Source organism: Elgaria multicarinata, chromosome 3, assembly GCF_023053635.1.
Source record: "Elgaria multicarinata webbii isolate HBS135686 ecotype San Diego chromosome 3, rElgMul1.1.pri, whole genome shotgun sequence".
Lineage (NCBI taxonomy): Eukaryota > Metazoa > Chordata > Lepidosauria > Squamata > Anguidae > Elgaria > Elgaria multicarinata.
Window position 1 is genome coordinate 27,140,590 of NC_086173.1, and position 20,069 is coordinate 27,160,658.

Below are 20,069 nucleotides of genomic sequence, written 5' to 3' on the forward strand. Positions count from 1 at the left end.
CTGCGCGTCCGACGTCTGGAACCCTGGGCGAGGTGCGCTAACGTTAGCGCGCCTCGGCCCCGCCTCCCTGCCGGGATAACCCAGCAGGTCTAGCAAAGCCCTAAGACTTCTTTCTCTATGGCCTTAGCTAGACCTACCGGTTAGCCCGTGACGGAGAAGGGAAGATCCCGTGATGTGTTTATCGCGAGATCCCTCCTCTGTTTACATGCGATGTGACCTCAGAAGGAGAGGCGTTGTGCCCACCATTTTTTTTACTTAAAGGGGCAGCAGTGCACGAACGCTCCTGCGCAAACGGTAAGTCTTTTTTAATTTAAATTACTTTCCCCATTCCCCCCACCCTACCCCCAATGGGCCCAGAGCCCCATGTGCGGCTCCCAGCTCTTCGTGAGGAATCACGCAGAGCCGGGTCAACCTGTGGCACCTGGCCACACTTTCCACGGTCTCGGGCTCAGCTCGGGACTGTGGAAAAACTGGTGCCAAAGTAGAGGGCGAGATCCTGAGGCAAGGGAGGGATCATCCCTCTCTGATCCCGGGATGCCCTGTGCACCATGTGGACGCACAGGGATGATCCCGGGGATCACTCTGGGATTTCACCCCATCTAGCTATGGCTTCTGTCTGTAGGATTGCCGACCAACCAAGGGGGAAAACACACCACTGCCTGGTTGCTTGAGAAGGAGGGTTGTTGTTGTTGTTGTTTTGTGTGTTTGTTTGCTTGCTTCTGGGCATGTGGCCAAGTTATTTTGTTCAACAGCCAAAATTGAAAGTTGGGTTCATTTAGTGCACATGCCACATTGAGAATGTAACTCCCACACATACACTTGCCTCAAAGAGTTGAGCTGACTGCTCCATTGCACATGGTACTTCATGAGTTAGCAGTGAGGATGTATGTGCATCCTCCATAAGGGAGCCACATGTCCTACTTTACAGTGGAGCGTCCTTTAGTCAAAGTGCTGCCCGGTCCAAATCCATACTTGCTTCCTTTCCATTTCCTTTCCAAATATGCTGCTCTAAAAGAGCCAGTGATGAGCCTAAAAACAACAGGACTTGGCCATGTGCGGAACCTCATATGAATTCTCATAGCCCTTAACACAAAGCTACAATCAAATGTCTTCCTCCTCTTCCAGAATCCCATCTATAACCCCGTCTTGAGTTCTTGTTAATATTTACGCTGTATTGTGGATTGATGACATATAAAACATTTAAAAATGCTAGTGGCAAACATGGTTTGTTTTCATATGAAATGGGACCAAGCTTTGGAAATTCAAGCTCATCCCACCTTGCCCCCAATACCTGGAAGCCCCATCAGGAAGTCAAACGTAAATAGCTAAACAAACGGCTGAAAACCCTGCCCAGTTGCAAATGCCCACATCCCAGGCACAGCTCTAGAAGACTTCCAAGCCTTTGCAGGTCCCCAAGAAATTAAGACACTATTCTTGGTGTCTGGTGTTGCTGTTTGAAGGCATCATTCCCAAAATGGAGAGTGTTGGAACGGCCCATTCTTCTGCCACGTTTTCCCCTATGCACTCCCAAACACAGGTGGCCACATGTTCAAGACAATTATTTGCACAAATAATGTCTCCCCCATTCCCATGTAAAACTCTTCCACATTTGTGGAAACTACATGTTCTTTGGATTGCAAGGTATACAGTCAATGTTCATTGGGCATCAGGGCTGTGAAGTTCAACTCTTGTTTCTCATCCAGAGCAGTTCCATTCATGGGGAGGACATTTCCATGCTTTTTTCTTTCTCTTCCCATTCTTCTTCTGACTCGTAGGTACCTTTCACAATCGCTACCCGCTCGGACATATTCATCGAATGGGGTACGAGAAAGTAGTTGTAAAGCAGAGAGGCCAGGATCCCTCCAGCGATGGGTCCTACCCAGAAGACCTGAAAAACCAGTGGAAGGGATGAGAACCTTTCAGATACTTTCAGACTCCCCCTGATACCGGCTTGGCTAGTGAAGACTATTGACACATTTTGTGGGCTATCTCTAACGACACTAATTAACACTTCATTGGTTATGGCAGCCTAAATAAATAAATAAATAAATAAATAAATAAATAAATAAAGGCTTAGGATCCAGTGTACTCTTTCTTTCTATGGCAAATTGTATGCATCAGGCCACCTTCCTTTGCATTTGCTCTTGAGCACATTAGTTTTTATTGTGCTCCCAACATCCTGTTAAGCAGCAATGCTGTTTCTTTCCAGGAATGACTGCGGCCATAGCTAGATGGGGCGAAATCCTGGGGCGATCCACATGATCCACAGGGGATCCTGGGATCAAGGAGGGATGATCCTGGGATCAAGGAGGGATCTTACCCTACACTTTAGGCCTGGTTTTTCAGCGGTCTCGGGCTCAGCCCGAAACCACGGAACGTGTTGCTGGGCATCGTGGTTTGTCCCAGCTGCTCGCATGGGGCACAGAGCTCCTCAGGAGCACTGTGACCATCGGAGGTGGGGTGGGGGGAGTGGGGAAAATAATTATTTTTTAAAAAAACACCTGCCTTTTGTGCATGAGCTCTCATGAGCTGCTGCCTCTTTAAAAATAATTTTTAAATGGCTGGTGTGATGCCTCTCCCTCTGAGGTCATTGCTCACCATGTGTGAACAGAAGGGGGATCTCGCGATAAAAACATTGCAAGATCTTCACCCCTCTGTTGTGCAATAACAGGTAGGTCTAGCTTAGGCCTGTGTTCCTGTATATGCCTGGCATTTGTTCATTAGTAATTTGTCAACGATGTTTGGGGGGCATCTTTGGACTTCAACTGACAATTGAAGTGGAAGGATGTTGCCACCCTGTTTGTCCTAGGAAGGTAATATAGGAAGGTGTGAATCCACCCACATTGCGGAAATATTCTGTCACCAATAATGGGAGTTATGGCAGGGCAACCCCTTTCCCACAATGCATAAGGCCAAGAGAAAACCAATTTCTTCCTGTTTAAGTCCTAGCACAGGAATGGGCAAAGGCTGTACCAGGCCCTTCTTTATGGTCTGAGTTTAAGCAAAGGACAATGGTTCCTACTTAGGCACAACTTCTGAGAAATTTTAGAGGAAGTAAAATGGGTTTTGCTAAAAACAAGCAAAACGCATCAAGTGCATAGTCTACACACTCCTCCATGACTTGACACAAGGGAAAATTCATGGCAAATTTGGAAGTTCCTAGTCGGACCCAAAAGGCAGAGAATTTTCAAGGGAATTAAATCAGTTTCAATAATACTGGTGAAATTTTCAGGAGGATTACAACTGCCCAAGATCTCCCAATTTCCCATGTTAGGGACCACAAACTGAGTTGTGATAGGAGTGTCTGGAATGGTGGCCAACTTCTAGGTCCCATCATCATCACTGCGTATTTTGTTGAAATTTACTGGCCTACCACTGTCCCAAAGCATAAAAGACTAATGCTGTGTGTTCTTTGCTGCATTGGACATTGTGCAGCAGTTAAGGATAGGTTCACATGACTTCTGCTACTGTCAACTATCCCAGGTTGAAAAGTCTGATTCTCTTACCCAATGTGCAGAGGTGAATCTTTTCATGACAACAGCAGGCCCAAAGGACCTGGCAGGATTCATAGAGCAGCCAGTAAAATAGATCTGTGGAGGTAGGAAACCATGTGGGTTAGGCATCTAAACATTTCCTGCAATTTCAATGTGGTTTCGGTCTGTGTCAGGCCATGGCTAGACCAGGCCTATATCACGAGATCGTCCTTGTGCATCCAAATGACACAGGGGATCCCGGGAGCAGGCAGGGATGACCCCTCCATTTGCCTGGGATAATCCTTAGGCCACAGTCAATTGACCATTTCCCACTCCTTCCAGCCAGCGTAACATCAGCTATACATTCTCCTTCATCTAGCATTCCTGTGCCAGGTTGGTGGCGTTGTCTGGCAAAACATAATTGGAAGTCCCCACAGGCAGGGCCCTTCCAGCTTCCTGCAGCTGATCACTGCTAAACAAAGGTTAGGGTGCTTCCTGGCCGCTGCTTCTTCCAGCAACCGTAGCAGTGGTCAGGGAAAGGCAGGAAATACAAGCCGTGGAACAGATACTATTAAGAACAGTGATTTCTGCACTAGCATCTATGATAGGGTGACCAACTGTCAGGATTTCCCCGGATTTGTCCTGGTTTTTGTTCTTTCCATGGTGTCAGGGGGGATTTTCTATAATTTTCAATAATGTCCTGGAATGACACACCTTCCCCTTCAAGGCTGCCATTAGCATGGCAGGAGGGAATGACATGCTTTCTTGAGACACATCATTCCCCCACCCCGAGCTCCAATTGAGGTCTTAAAGGGGAAAGTGGGTCATTCGTGGACATTATAGAAAAGGCCCCCATTGGAGTGGATGGTGGTGGTGCAGAATGAAATCCTTTCCCCTCCTCCACTCCAATCGGGTTCTTTAAGGTGGCGGGGGAATAGCGTACTTTCTGCAGGACTCAGAAAGCTGCTTCCCCCCCACACACACTAGGTGTCCTCTTTTTTGGTTTCCCAAATATAGTCACCCTAATCTATGACTGTGTTGCTGTGTCACCCACGCTCATGTGGAGGCATGGGATTCAGCACAGCCTCAATAGGGATTGGGGAGGGGGTTCAGGACTTTTGAATCTTACTGATTATTTATTTATTTATTTATTTATTTATTTATTACATTTTTATACCGCCCAATAGCCGAAGCTCTCTGGGCGGTTCACAAAAATTAAAACCACAGTAAAACAACCAACAGGTTAAAACACAATTATGAAATACAATATAAAAAGCACAACCAGGATAAAACCACACAGCAAAGTTGATATAAGATTAAAATACAGAGTTAAAACAGTAAAATTTAAATTTAAGTTAAAATTAAGTGTTAAAATACTGAGTGAATAAAAAGGTCTTCAGCTGGCGACGAAAGCAGTACAGTGTAGGCGCCAGGCGGACCTCTCTGGGGAGCTCGTTCCACAACCGGGGTGCCACAGCGGAGAAAGCCCTCCTCCTAGTAGCCACCTGCCTCACTTCCTTTGGCAGGGGCTCACGGAGAAGGGCCCCTGTAGATGATCTTAAGGTCCGGGTAGGTACATATGGGAGGAGGCGTTCCTTCAGATAACCTGGCCCCAAACCGTTTAGGGCTTTAAATGTCAATACCAGCACTTTGAATTGGGCCCGGACCTGGACTGGCAGCCAATGAAGTTGTAAAAGGACTGGCGTAATGTGATCTCGCCGGCCAGTCCCTGTTAATAACCTTGCTGCCCTGTTTTGCACCAGTTGAAGTTTCCGGACCGTTTTCAAAGGCAGCCCCACGTATAACGCATTGCAGTAATCCAAACGAGAGGTTATCAGAGCATGGATAACTGTAGCTAAGCTATCTCATTATACAAGTTACAAAAGCCTCCATCATCCAGAAGGGACTTTACATTAGAGTTGTTATTTTTATTGTCCTTATTCCCCCCCCACCCCACTTAAAAGGAACTGGTTGGTGAGTAGCAGGTGATGAGAAAGACTCTTAGGAACATAGGAAGGTGCTTCTTCACTGTTTTTAATCTTTCTAAACTGCCCAGAGAGCTTAGGCTATTGGGCGGTATATTAATAATAATAATAATAATAATAATAATAATAATAATAATAATGGGTCAGATAACAACAAAAGTTATACAAGATCACACAGTAGCCGGTTTATTATGTGACAAGTTAGCCAACATTTCGGGGCCAGATCCTTGGTCCGTCTAGCCCAGTATTGTCAACACTGACTGGCAACACTGACTTCAGTGTTTCAGGGAGGAGTGAGTCTTACTAACTGTACTTGGAGTAGGGTGACCATATGAAAAGGAGGACAGGGCTCTTCTATCTTTAATAGTTGTATTGAAAAGGGAATTTCAGCAGGTGTCATTTGTCTGCGTGCAGCACCTGGTGAAATTCCCTCTTCATCCCAACAGTTAAAACTGCAGGAGCCCTGCCCTCTTGTATCGGGTCACTCTAGTATAGCTCCTGTAGCTTTAACAATTGGGATAAAGAGGGAATTTCACCAGGTGCTGTGTGCATATAAATGACACCTGCTGTAATTCCCTTTTCAATACCACAAAGATACAAGAGCCCTGTCCTCCCTTTCATATGTTCACCCTAACTTGGGGAGATGATGGGGACAGAACATGCAACATTCCACATTCAAAGCATGTGCTGCCCCACTGAACTACAACCTTTTTTTTTCTGCCTGAGATCCTGTAGAGTTGCTGTCAGTCATAGTAGACAACACTGGACTAGAAACACAAAGTTTGAAAGCCGGTGTGGTGTAGTGGTTAGAATGTCGGACTGGGACCCAGGTTCTAGTCCCCACTCGTCCATGAAGCTCATTGGGTGACTTTGGATCAGTCACTGACTCTAAGCCTAACCTACCTCACAGGGTTGTTGTGAGGATAAAATGGAGAGAAGGGTGATTATTTAAGCCACCTTGGACTCCTTGGAAGAAAAAAGAAGGTAGGATATAATGTAATAATACATTCTGACCTGTTGCTATAAGGCAGCTGAGGGCTGCCATGAGCTGCACATGTTATAAGCATTTCTCCATCTCCCCCTTCTTCCATTTTTTTTGCACAAAAGCTGAAAGCCCACGCAGAAACACTCACCCCCACCAGGTGACCCAAGGTGACGGACAGTCCAATGGACAGAGATGGAGAGCCCACATTGTCGTTTCGACGGCTGTCGGTAGAGGCGAAAACGCACAGGACGAGCTCGAAGGTGAGGATCATCTCTACCACCACTGCCTGGCCTGCGGTCGTGTTGTTGCTGAGCTGTCAGGATTGAAGAGGCAGAGACTTAGGGCTTCAAGGGGAAATCGTGTTTTCTTACCGGGGCTTTGCTTCCCGCTTCTCTTGTGCAATCGTAATGGGGCTACATTACACAGCTGGAGAGGGGCGACCACATGGTCTGTAATGGAAAACTTCCCCTCCTCTCACTGCTCATAACCCTGAATGGGACAGCGCCCTCTGTTGGGTGATTTGTAGCACCATTTCCCCTGTACACAGTGGGAAATCCTAAGATATTTCAGCAGAATTGAGATATCCCTTCTTCTTTAAAAAACCACGGAATTACCGAGGGAAGGCAGAGGAGACAAGCAAGAGGTTTCTAACGTGGCCAGAAGGACCTGTGAACATCTGCGAGTGGCCAGTCACGAGAGTGCGCCTTATTTCACTCGTGGGAAGAAGCCCCTTAAGCTACAATCCTATGCATTTGTTATAAGGTGGCCAAAAGGAGGACAGGGCTCCTGTGTCTTTAACAGTTGTATTGAAAAGGGAATTTCAGCAGGTGTCATTTGTATATATGGGGAACCTGGTGAAATTTCCTCTCCATCACAGCAGTTAAAGCTGCAGGAGCTATACTAGAGTGACCAGATTTAAAAGAGGGCAGGGCACCTGCAGCTTTAACTGTTGTGATGAAGAGGAAATTTCCCCAGGTTCCCCATATATACAAATGACACCTGCTGAAATTCCCTTTTCAATACAACTGTTAAAGATACAGGAGCCCTGTCCTCCTTTGCATAGGGTCACCCTATTTGTTATGTAGAAGAAACTGCTTCAGAAAAATCCAAGGAAACCACTTCCGACTGAATAAAGCTGCTTAAGGGTGGACCCTAATTAAAAAGCGCTTTCTGAGAAGGCCTTTGCGGATGCCACTGGATTCCAATCCGCTTAGCCAGTGACCTGCATGTTGTGCCATCCTTGAGCATTTCCACACTTGCTGGGGGTGTGGTGCTTCATGCTAAATTAACAGTTCAATTCACTGAGCCTTAACGGAACGAACTTGGAATTTATCCCCACCCCTTCCCCAAAGGGCCAAAAAAGCAGCCTTCAAAAGTGAGTAATGAAAGGAAGAAAGAAAGAAAAATCAACAACCCCAAGTCATTTTTAAAAGGAGGAATCCATCCCTGTTTCTCTTTTCGTATCCCTTTTATTTCCTGCATTCGTCTCCCTTTTGTTGCAGATGACACCTTTCTCACTAATTCAGCCCTGAGAGATTTTCCCCTTGGCTAACAGTGAATCGATTCCGAATTGCCTTTAAAGCGACTGGTGCCCGTTGAGGAACACTGAAGGTAGGGAATGTGCAACGATTTGGAGCAGATTCAAGAAGGATCCTTTTTATATATATTTTTAGGCAGCCAGAAACAAAGAGCCCTTGACCCTTAAATGGGTCTCATATTAAGTGAAAGAGTAGGTTAGATTGAATTACAAGGATTTGAGATCTCTTTGTTGTGTTGCAATGAGTTGTTGAGGACTCTGGGCAAGGACTTTGGATATTTTAGGCTGACCATATGAAAAGGAGGACAGGGCTCCTGTATCTTTAACAGTTGTGATGAAGAGGGAATTTCAGCAGGTGTCATTTGTATGCATCCAGCACCTGGTGAAATTCCCCTTTCGTTACAATATTTAAAGCTACAGGGGCCCTGCCCTCTTTTGTATCTAGTTAGTCTAGTATAGCTCCTGCAGCTTTAAATGTTGTGATGAAGAGGGAATTTCCCCAGGTGCTGTATGTATACAAATGACACTGGCTGAAATTCCCTCTTCATCACAACTGTTAAAGATACAGGAGCCCTGTCCTCCTTTTCATATGGTCACCCTAATTTTCACACACAATTGCTTTGGTCAAGTTTGTAATGCAAGTCTAAAGTATAAAAGCCCTATGTGTGGCAGAAGGCTCATCTGCATTACAAATGCCTCTCTTTAGCTTTCTCTTGTCCATGAAGGATAAGCAGACCTTAATGTAAGTCGTGCAGGAGCTGTTCAAGGGCAATTTTGATCTCGCAAGGGAACAGCCCCAGCCACTTTCACAGTTGCTACATCATCTCACATGCTAACTAAATGTTTCATGCTGCCCTAAGAATGGAGCTGGTCTGCTGAAAACATAGGAAATAGGGTGGGGCGGGGCGTAATCAATATCCTTAGCCGTTTCATAGCCTACATAGGCGTGCGTAACACATTTCATTAGGGTGTGCATCCAGGAATTGTTTTTTAATGGCAACATTTAATGAATACTCAATCATAAAGGACATTGTTTTTATTCATTTATTTATTAAATACTGATGCCCTACTTCACGTTTGGCTTGCCTGACCACGGGGGGGGGTCTATTGCAGGTGGGGGAGGGGAATGAGGAGATGCTCCTTAAGCCCCAGCATTGGTGTGGCTTTATGGTGACACTGGCCGGAGGAGGGGCTTACAAGGTGATATTAGTTTTCAGGTGCCCTTCTCCTGGCGTTTCGAAGCGTGGCTCCAGGCAGAGTTACCCCCGACAGAGCATTCTGGAGGGCGGCGAGAGGACTGTTCCCACTGCATCTGGATCCCCCTCTGGATCCCTACTAAATGGTCCCCTCAATTCGGCACTTACTTTTTGAGACATTAAGGTGTGCCTGGGCACACCTGGCACACCCCTTGTGCACGCCTATGCCTACAATCCAATTCCTCTCGGCAGCAAGTTCTCACGCTGTGCCCCATGCAACAGACACTTGGAACTTCCAGTTGCCTTTAATATTGACTCAAGCACTCTTCTAAATCAGCCTTCCCCAGCTTGGTGCCAATGGCCATGTTGGCTGTGGATGATGGGAGTTGTAGTCCAAGACATCTGGAGAGCACCAGGCTGGGGAAGGCTCATTGAAACTTTCATCTGTTCCCAGTATCATCCCCACCGTAGCTTAGCTAAGCTTCTGTCTCTTTCTGTCCAGATTTAATAAGATGCCTAAATCTTCCCAAATGGTTTTTCTCATTTGGCCACACAACCAGCACAGATTTTAGTGTACTGAATCCCCTTTGATCAATGGGCTGGATCATGAACTTTCACAGGGATCTAAGGAGACCCGTGTGCACAAATGGGAAGTACTGTGCATCTAAAGGGGCTGTGCATGTGTGCGGCTGCCTGTGTCAGCCTCATGCATCACACTGAATGCTGCTGTAGAGAGACTCCTGGTCTCTAAACATGACCTTTTGGGTGGCACGTGGGGGAACAGTGAGAAATCCCCCCCGCCTGAAATGTTACCTCTCAAAAGACCAATGGTGTGTGTGCAAAGCATAATGGCCCACACTCCTTTGAGTGCCTTTCCAAGAGAGCACAATGCAAAGTACAAAATTTCAGCATGGGACATATAAAACGATTCCAAATTATTTCCACCCCTCCACAAATAAGGCTATTCGTTCCCCTATAAGCCCATAGATTCCCTACGTTCCTCCAAACTCCTGATTCTTCTTCAGTTGGCAAAGCCGGGGTTAAAGCTTTTCTTGTTTTGTTTTTTTGAACTGACTCACTCAGCCCCTTAGGATACGATAATGCTTTGGAAGGAATACCGCCTTGTAAATTACTCTGCACAGTCAACCCGTCACGCCAGCAAACTGCCAGGTGTATCATCAAAGCATGCCTCTATCTTACTCTGCTATGCACTGCGCAGGTGGAATCTCTTGCACCACAAGAGGAACAGAGTAGCTGCCCGTTAGTTTCGGATCTTTCTGAGATGCAAGTTCCCCTCACGGTGGGGTGATGGGTGCTACCCCAAGACTTCCTCACACAAGGTGCCAAGCTGGTAATTAATCACACCCCCGTCAGTGAAAAGTACTTACCCCGTTGGCTGCCAAGTTGCCACGCACATTCGCGGGGGTCACTCCGTAAAGGACGCCTGCGCCGGCAATGCCCCCCACCAGCTGGGCCACGATGTAGAACAGCATCCGGAGGAAAGAGATCTGGTTCCCTACAAAGAAGGCGATGGACACGGCCGGGTTGATGTGGCCACCGCTGATGTGGCCGAATATCTGTACCATGGTGGCGATGGCCAAGCCGAAAGCCAGGGCGATCTGGAGGACGCTCGGCAAGGCGGAAGGCCACTTAAGGGCTGAACCCAAACCGAAGAAGACAAAAAGTGCGGTCCCTAAGAACTCAGAAAAGACAGCTCGGAGGAAAGCCGTGGTGCAAACTTCTTTCCTCATGGTTGGGCTGGAGCAGGTGGAACAGCACTGGTGGCATACAGGTTTTCTCCGCTGTGTAGGACGCTAAGGGACTGCAGCAAAATACAGGGCCATACCGAGATATATATATTCTACAGGTGTAGCAAGAAAGGATTGTACCAAGGTGTGGGTGGAGCCAAGAAGCTGGCCAGTCCTCTTTTTCTCCCCCTCCCCACCAGTTCCTGTGCAGTTTGGAAACTTTCCATCTTCAAACAGCGTCTCAACCTCCCCCTTTTGTAGTGTTCAGTTTGGGTGCTGCTTATTTTCTCCTTCTCTCCTCCAGACAATGGGGGCCCTATCAAATGGCCCTGCTGACATGAACGAACCACAACATTGCATAATGACACAGAGATTAGCACCTTGGCTGATTACCCTCCCGCTTCTCTTTCATACGTTCCTTCGGTTTATAATGCCCAGTGTTTCACTATTAAAAAACAAAAGAAAAGGAAATATTTCATGGCAGCCACGTATTATGCCTTTAATACGCTTTTTCTTTTCTTTTCTTCTTCCTGAGAAAGGGAAAGCAACCGGGCGATAATTGTGGACAGTTCTGTAGAACTGGATCCACCAGTACACCAACATTTATGAGTTCCTTTTGATTGCCGGGCTTGTTGCTTGTTTGCCCTGGAGGACCTGAAAAGCCAAACCTTTTGCCCTATGTGCTTCCCTATAAAAAAACACAAACCTGGGAGCTCAAAGGAGGGCTGTGAACAATGTATACAAATACATGCAGCAGCCTGCAGGGCTGCGAAATGCCCTGGCAGTGTAGGGCTTTAGCACCTGGCTCCTTTTGCTTTACAGCCTGTAAAAAAGCCGGAGAAATGCAGCACCTGGGACATCTGTGGGTTTCAAGCTCCGTGTCTCCAGTCGTTCCGAAGGCAGCAGCGTCCTTCAGCAAACAGTTGACTTATTTCAGCTGGATACCCTTGTTTTCTCCGTGCAGTACCTTCCGCTTGAGCTCCTCTTAGCATCTGCTGGACGTTTGCACAGACTTGCAGAACGCCCATCGCTAGGGAGAGGCTTTATGTTGCTGCCTTTGCTTTGGAGAAGCCAGGGGCGTCAGGAGAGAGATGCACTGATAGAGACCCTGAATGGATTTAGGAATCGGATAAGTTGGGCTTGAGGAAACCAAAAGGAGGAGCTAGATGTAAGGTAGAGGGTCCATGATCAGGATCTCTCCTATTGATCTATCCAAATTAGCAGACCTTTGTGGCAGATTTGAAAATTGGGGAAAGTGGCACTAGGAAAGGGGATGTAACTCTTTCCTTTGGTGCCATTTCCCTGATCTAAACTCCTCAAAAGCTGATACTGGAAAACATGCATATACCTGCATCTTTTCTCCTGTAGAGCTAATCATGGCTTCAGGAGAAGGCGAAGTACCCTCTCTTTCAGCACTACTTCCTCAATCTTCAAATTAGCTGTATAGAGCTGCTAATTTGTTTGTGTGTATTGGAGAGAGAGAGAGAGAGAGAGAGAGAGAGAGAGAGAGAGATCCTGATCCTGATCCTGATCACAGGCTTCCTGTGGCATGTCTTGTTTGACCCTGAGTATGCCCATGATTGTCTGCACCTTATTGCACTTGTGGCAATGAAATCTGTGGCACTGGTTGGGCTGTCTGGTGTGTTGGCAAGGTGGTGGCACAGAATGTTCCATTGTGTAGGGAAATAAACAGTTTGAAATTCACCTTCTGTGAGGGTAGGGAAATTGTCAGTTTGGCTGGGATTCAAACCCAACAGACGGGAAAGCTGTGGACTGAGACGAGGTCCTTGGACATAGGGAAGCTAAAAACCAGGAAGCACAGCAGCAAAGAGGGTGAAACAAAGTGCAGCGTGGACAATAGACTGAGAACCTGAAGGAAGGGTAGGTGGCGAAAGAGATTTGAAGAAAAGGGCAGAAAAGTCAGGAAATTGGGGCAAGAAGGCTCTGCCACTTGCACCTGTTATTGGGGTTGATATGACAATTTTTTAAAAAATAAAATAAAAGCTGTGATCATTGCATGCTGAATTGACTTGAACTAACCAACATTTCTTTGCCAAACTATATATCACTTAGGAAGCATATCTGTGGAATAACAACCCTTTGGGGATAGATAAAGAACTGAGGTTAAGCTGCAGTGACTTAGGCACGGCTAATACCATCGATCTAGTGGCTTAGCGAGGATTTGAGCTCATGACTCCCAGACCCAGGCAGGAGCTACACTACTGCTTTAAAGCGCTTTAAAGCACTTTATAACAGTTTTGACAACTGTTGGGGCCCAGGACACACTCCGTATACAGTTGTCAAAACTGTTATAAAGCGCTTTAAAGCAGTAGTGTAAATCCGGCCCCTATCCAATGAGCCACAATATGGGAATGGAATGGAAATGCCACAGGCGGATGAGGGCTGGAATGAGCAAGGGTTGTCTATCCCAGTATTTAAGTCTAGTTTCAATGCAAGGCAATAGCCACATTTAAATCTGCATTTGGAATGTCTTAAAAGGGAATGCGTGATCAATATCCATATCTCCTACTTACACAACATCCACAACTCTCAGTGTAGAACTGGCATCCTTGGATGTTGGAGAAATCTGCAACAGATTCAAATGAGTTTGGATTTCGATGAATCTCATCTGTTGATTCCGCATTGGACAAGCGATTTCCCATCTGTGTAGATTCCATGAACCTGCAGACCATTTTTAAAAATCTTTTTGGAGGGACTTGCGCACATTCACACTTGCGCCAATGCTCACTAGTAGAAATGCACTTGCACTAACCCTAATTTGCACTTGCACTAATGCGAATCAGCGCCAATGAGCACAAATGTAAATTAGTACAAGTGAAATAAATTGAACTAAAAGTAAAAAAATTCAATTCCATCAGTGAGTGGTTGATGGAACAGAAGGCACCTAAATGACCATGAAACATAGACAGAACTAAATCCATACTTCTGTAATTCTTAGTGGGGTTTCATATGAGTTAACAGAATTGCTGCTGGTGACCACACCAAAGGCAAGTGGCAGGTGAGTTGCTTTGAGACAGCTTGTGAGGAATACCGGCAGTGTGCCAGCAAATTCATGCATGCTTGGCACTCCACTCTAATCTTTCCTGAACCATAACGCTGAGCACAGAAAGGGCAAATAAACAGCCCTCTCACTGCACAATACAAGGGTTTGTGTGTCTGTGTGTGCACAGGAAAGGGTGTGTGTGCATTTACAGTACGGATAGAGTCAGTGTAATTCACTTGCTAGCACTTGACGATTGAGTTTGCCTCCTCTTTGTAGAGACTGGGTGCTTTCTTCATTCAAGCTGGCAGGAAATGTATATAAAATGGCTCTGTATCATTCTAAGGTGTGATGCCAGAGCACGTTTGGTGTAGTGGTTAGAACCTCTTTCAGCCCAAGGGCCAAATTCAATTTTGGAGGAACTCTCAGAATGGGGAAAAAAGAACTTGCAAAAGCCACGAGACAAACAAATGATCAGTGGTCAGAGGAAGGGGGCAAGCTGGGGAACCATGGGTGACTGGATTGGGTCCCTAAATTAGATGGATTTGGCAACCTGTGGTCCAAGTCCATTAATTTCTGACCTTGTAATGTGATTTATGGACCCCCAAAAAAGGTGTTTGACCACATGCACAAATCTGAAACCTGTGCATGAAAAAATGCACTTTTGAAAAATGTGCGCAAATACATTTTAATGGGAGAAGAATGCGTACATTTCAAAGATGTACACAACTGATGCACACATTTGGAAAAATATGTATGAAAATATGCACGGATTTTCATGCAAAAAAACAAAGCTTGCAATCTGATATAGACTCAAGATGGGACGAGCTTCCAGATGGACATTTGGAGAATTTTGGCGAGTTCATGTTTTGCTGATTGACACATGCCTAGTAAAATAAACACTTTTCCTGTTCGTAAAAAAAGGAGCCCATGTTCGGGAGCAGGAACGTGGTGAGATGAGCATTGAGGTGGAAAACGAAGAATCTTGACAAGGTCGAAGGTTGCAAATTTTAGAAATAATTACTATCATTTAAACAGAAAGCCAGTACATCTGACCATAGCAGGGAAGGCTGTGACCTGTGTGCCTTGCTCAGCCTGCTGTCCAGGTGTGAAGTGGGGACTGGCAACTTCAAGGCCCCTCCCTGCTCTCCCCTTCTTAGGGTTCTTTAACTTGAAACCAGATTTGGACCAGGCAACCCTTCAAATAGAATCCACTTCAAATAGAGGACTGTTGAGTGATGATGGCCTTTCCAATAGAATGCTGTCCTGTGTAATGTAGGACACATGGCCACTCTGATTACTACTTCTCTGTAAAAACTCAGAGTGGCTATTAATTCCTGGTAGGATTAGATAACCACAAAATTGCACTCCTTGGGTATTACTCTCGAACATTGGAAACCTTCAAGGGGGTTCTCTGAGCATTCAGCAGTCATGCTCTAATAACACAATGGCTGACCAGCCCACCTTTCTTTCTCTCTTCCTTTCCCAAAGGGGAAAAAGAATCTGGCCATAGATAGACAGGGCCATATCCTGGGGCAATCCCTGGGATTGTCCCTCTGCGTCCACATGATGCCCAGGGGATCCCAGGAGCAGGGAGGGATGATCCCTCCCTTGGCCCGGGATATGGCCCTGCACTTTAGGCCCGAGACCGCGGAACGTGTGGGTGGGCATAGCGGTTTGTCCCGGCTCCTCGTGGTTACTCGCGAGGAGTTGGGAACCGTGCACGGGGCGCAGAGCTCCTCAGGAGTTCTGCGCCCATCAGGGGTGGGGTGGGGGGAGTGGGGGAAATATATATATATATATATATATATATATATATATATATATATCTCTTACCTTTGAGCGCAAGAGCGCTCGTGCGCTTCTTCTGTTTCTTTAAAAAAACCAAAATGGCGGGCATGACATCCTGTTCGTCTGAGGCCGTCGCGCACCACGTCTAAACAGAGAGGGTGATCTTGCGATAAAAATATCACGAGATCCTCACCCCTCTGTCATGCTAGACCAGGTAGGTGTAGCTGAGGCCTTTTGAGGAGGTGGAAAAGGCAGCAAGCATTTTGTACCTCATATCTGGCAGGAAGACACTCCAAGCATCATTTCTTGCTTGATGGGCTCAGGGTGTATGAGATGTTTGTTCCTGTACGCAATCCTGAATGCAAACATGGAGTGTATTTCCTGGGAAGTTTTCACAGTTTCCTGAGCTTGCATTCAGGGTCACAAGCATGCATTGCCCCCCCCCCAACCCCACATTTTTATGCTTTAGCCTATGGGGGGAATTGTGCATTTGGGGTGCATGCTTGGGGTGTATGTTTGAAAATGTGCACTTTCCTGCATTTTCAAACAAGAAAAATAAACACTTTTCCTGTTAGGAAAAAAAGATGCCCATGTTCAGGAGCAAGAAGGAGGTGAGACGAGGATTGAGGTGGAAAATGAAAAACTTTGACAAGATCGAACATTGCTCATTCTCCCATCCCTGTCTCTGACACCTAATCTACACCAAGCAAGATATTGCACTATGAAAGCGGTATATAAAAGGCAGGAGCCGCACTACTGCTTTATAGTGGTATTGAAGTGCACTGATAACTGCTGGGGCCCATTGGCACATGCCATTTATTTATTTATTGCATTTCTATGCTGCGCAATAGCCGAAGCTCTCTAGGTGGTTCACAAAAATTAAGACCATTCAAAGTATAAATCAACAGTATAAAACCATAATATAAAATACAATATAAAAACACAACCAAGGTAAAATCAGCAGCAATGCAGAAATACAAATTTAAAATACAAATTTAAAACAGCGAAGTTAGAATTAATTTATAGACTGTTAAAATACTGGGAGAATAAAAAGGTCTTCACCTGGCGTCTGAAAGAATATAGTGTAGGTGCCAGGCGAATTTCCTTAGGGAGCTCATTCCACAGCTGGGGTGCCACAGCAGAGAAGGCCCTCCTCCTGGTAACCACCTGCATCACTTCCTTTGGCAGGGGCTCATGGAGAAGGACCCCTGAAGATGACCTTAGGGTCTGGGCAGGTACATATGGGAGGAGGTGTGCCTTCAGATAGCCTAGCCCCAAGCCATTTAGGGCTTTAAATGTTAATACCAGCACTTTGAATCTGGCCCGGACATGGACTGGCAGCCAATGAAGCTGGAAAAGGACTGGTGTGATGTGGTCTCGTCGGCCAGTCCCTGTTAGTAAACATGCTGCCCTGTTTGTACCAGTTGAAGTTTCCAGACCGTTTTCAAAGGCAGTCCGTTTCAGATTGTCAGAGCCTTATCCCCACAAGAACATTCATGCATATTTTTGTGAGCGTGTTTCCAAATAGGCATGCCAATTCTGTGCAGTTTTTCAAATGAACACATGTTTTTCCATGGATTAAGTACATTGGAATAGTATAGTTGGCTTACAGAAGAAGCTACAGAAGAACACAAACAAAACTAGTGTCTTGGCGAGATCCATCATACATACCAACGGATTTGGAGAGTGCGGATACAGAAGGCACTTCAGAGGAAGAAGGCTCTTTTAGATCACTCAGGAGTCGTACTATTCGCAATAGAAGAGATCATTTTTCCACCTTTCGCCCCCAACGCAGGGGACACAACAAAACTCAATGGTCAACTTATCAGATAGGGTTTTGTCCCATGATGAAAAACGAGTGCTAAACTATGGTTTAAGTTTCATTCTGATGCCTCAGTATAATGCTTTTAAAATTAGGGTTGATTTATTCCAGCTTACCCGACAAATTAAGTTGAAAGAAATGTTTGGAAGTAACACTATGACCACAGCCACAACTTTCTGGCCTCCATCTAGATTCATTCCTATATCACAAAATCCACACATACAAGTATTTGAGGAGCTGGTGTTAAGAGATATTGAACAAATTGCAAAATCTCCTCCCAAAAAGTGGCATAATTTTTCCAATAAGGATCAGGAAATTTTACAATGCATAGCGAAAGATCCTTCGATTATTATTAAAGAGGCTGATAAGGGAGGAGCTATTGTAATATTAAACAAATCAGACTATATGGCTGAGGTATATAAACAATTACAGGATATCTCTTGCTATAAACCCTTGAGAACGGATCCAACAAAACACATTGCACTCATTATTAGAACAGTCATCAATGAAGGCAGAATCGAGGGACTTATTGATGATCAAATGGCCAAATTCTTAATAAATGAGTTTCCTTGGGTACCGATGTTCTATATTTTACCCAAGATTCAAAAATAGAGTTTCCCTCCTCCTGGACGCCCCATAATCTCCAGAATGAATTCAATCCTTGAGCCTTTTGCTAAATATGTTGATTCTTTTTTGCGCCCCTTTGTGGCCACAATACCATCCTATATTAGTGACACCATGGATTTTATCAAACAAGTAGAGGGCATGATACTTACAACTCAATCGGTTTTAGTTACAATGGATATCAAATCATTATACACTAACATCCCTCATGATGAAGCATTTATGGCAATAGAAAGTTAACTAAATAAATGTAGTATTAAAGATCCACCTACACAATTTCTGATGCAACTGGTGGACATCATTTTGGACAAAAATTACTTTGGATTTTCTAATGATTTTTTTCTTCAAATTAGGGGAGTCACAATGGATAGCCCCCTTGCACCTAGTTTTGCAAATTTGTTCATGGCAACTTTGGAACTGGCATGCATCGGCAATCCACAGATTAATCCTTATTACCAACACATAGCTTTGTATAAACGATTCATAGATTATATCTTTCTAATATATATTCATCCTGAGTCCTTTCAAGACTTTACGTCTTGGCTCAATGAACGCCACCATCAAATTAAATTTACTGTACACAGTAATACCAAATCAGTATCGTTTCTGGATACTACAGTGTACCGGAAGAATAATCAACTATGTGTTAAGACTTTTAATAAACCAACGGATAGGAATTCTATTTTACACTACACTTCGTTCCATCCACCAAAACTACGAAGTAACTTGCCATTTGCCCAACTATTGAGATTTAAAAGGAACTCGACGCAGGCATCTGATTACATCAAGCAAAAGTGGAGGCTTCACGAGTCTTTAATTCAGAGGGGATATTCAATGTCAATAACTAAGGAAGCAGAGTGATCAGCAGATGCAACCCCAAGAAGCACTTTATTATCTGTGAAGCAAAAGCTGGCACAGAACAACATCACCTGTGCTTTTGAATATACATCAGCCGCACGAGCCATCAGTCACTCAATTCAGAGAAACTGGCACATTATCAGTCATATACCAGGCTGTACCAGACTGCCATAAATTGGACGGAAAAGAACTAAAAAGCTCAGTAATTATCTTATTAGGAATTACTCAGATCGCAGATTAATATCTCCGTGAGTCCCTGCCAAAGGAAGTGAGGCAGGTGGCTACTAGGAGGAGGGCTTTCTCCGCTGTGGCACCCCGGTTGTGGAATGAGCTCCCCAGAGAGGTCCGCCTGGCACCTACACTGTACTGCTTTCGTCGCCAGCTGAAGACCTTTTTATTCACTCAGTATTTTAACACTTAATTTTAACTTAAATTTAAATTTTACTGTTCTAACTCTGTATTTTAATCTTATATCAATTTTTCTGCGTGGTTTTATTCTGGTTGTGCTTTTTATACTGTATTTTGTATTTGTGCTTTTAACTTGTTGGTTGTTTTATTATGGTTTTAATTTTTGTGAACCGCTCAGAGAGCTTTGGCTATTGAGCGGTATAGAAATGTAATAAATAAATAAATAAATAAAATTTCAGGGCACTATAAGTGCAGTGGGTGCTTGGTGTGTCATCAGGCACAACAGACCAAGCGTTTTTATCATCCTACCACGGGATCTGTTTTCCAACTACGACATTTTTCAACATGTACTACAGAACAAGTGATTTATATTATAATTTGCCCATGCCAATTATTATATGTGGGAAAAACCACATGCAATATTCGCACCAGAATTATGGAACATCGGTTAAAAATAAAAAATAGGATTGAGGAAGCACCTCTAGTTTCACATTTCCTTCAATTTAATCATCGCTATGATGATTTTCAATTGTTGGTGATTGACCGGGTCTATGCAGTCCACCATGAGTGTCAGGATATTAATAGGTTACTTCTATGCAAGGAAGTTGAGTGGATCTATTGCCTACAAACAATACATCCAT

The 20,069-nt window shown here is 44.9% G+C and overlaps 1 protein-coding gene across 2 annotated transcripts; it reads right to left on the minus strand.

Annotated features, from left to right (window-relative positions):
• Positions 1 to 1,714: 1,714 nt before the first annotated feature.
• On the minus strand, positions 1,715 to 16,172 carry AQP5 (aquaporin 5). Of its 2 annotated transcripts, XM_063123130.1 has the most exons (5): positions 16,166 to 16,172; positions 10,565 to 10,917; positions 6,592 to 6,756; positions 3,507 to 3,590; positions 1,715 to 1,888 (listed from the first exon to the last, which is right to left on the minus strand). In XM_063123130.1, the coding sequence occupies exons 1-5, from the start codon at positions 16,170 to 16,172 to the stop codon at positions 1,715 to 1,717; spliced, it is 783 nt and encodes a 260-aa protein (XP_062979200.1). The 2 variants fall into 2 exon arrangements, with proteins under 2 accessions (XP_062979200.1, XP_062979199.1); XM_063123129.1 differs by lacking the exon at positions 16,166 to 16,172 and having other exon boundaries at positions 10,565 to 10,927.
• Positions 16,173 to 20,069: the final 3,897 nt, after the last annotated feature.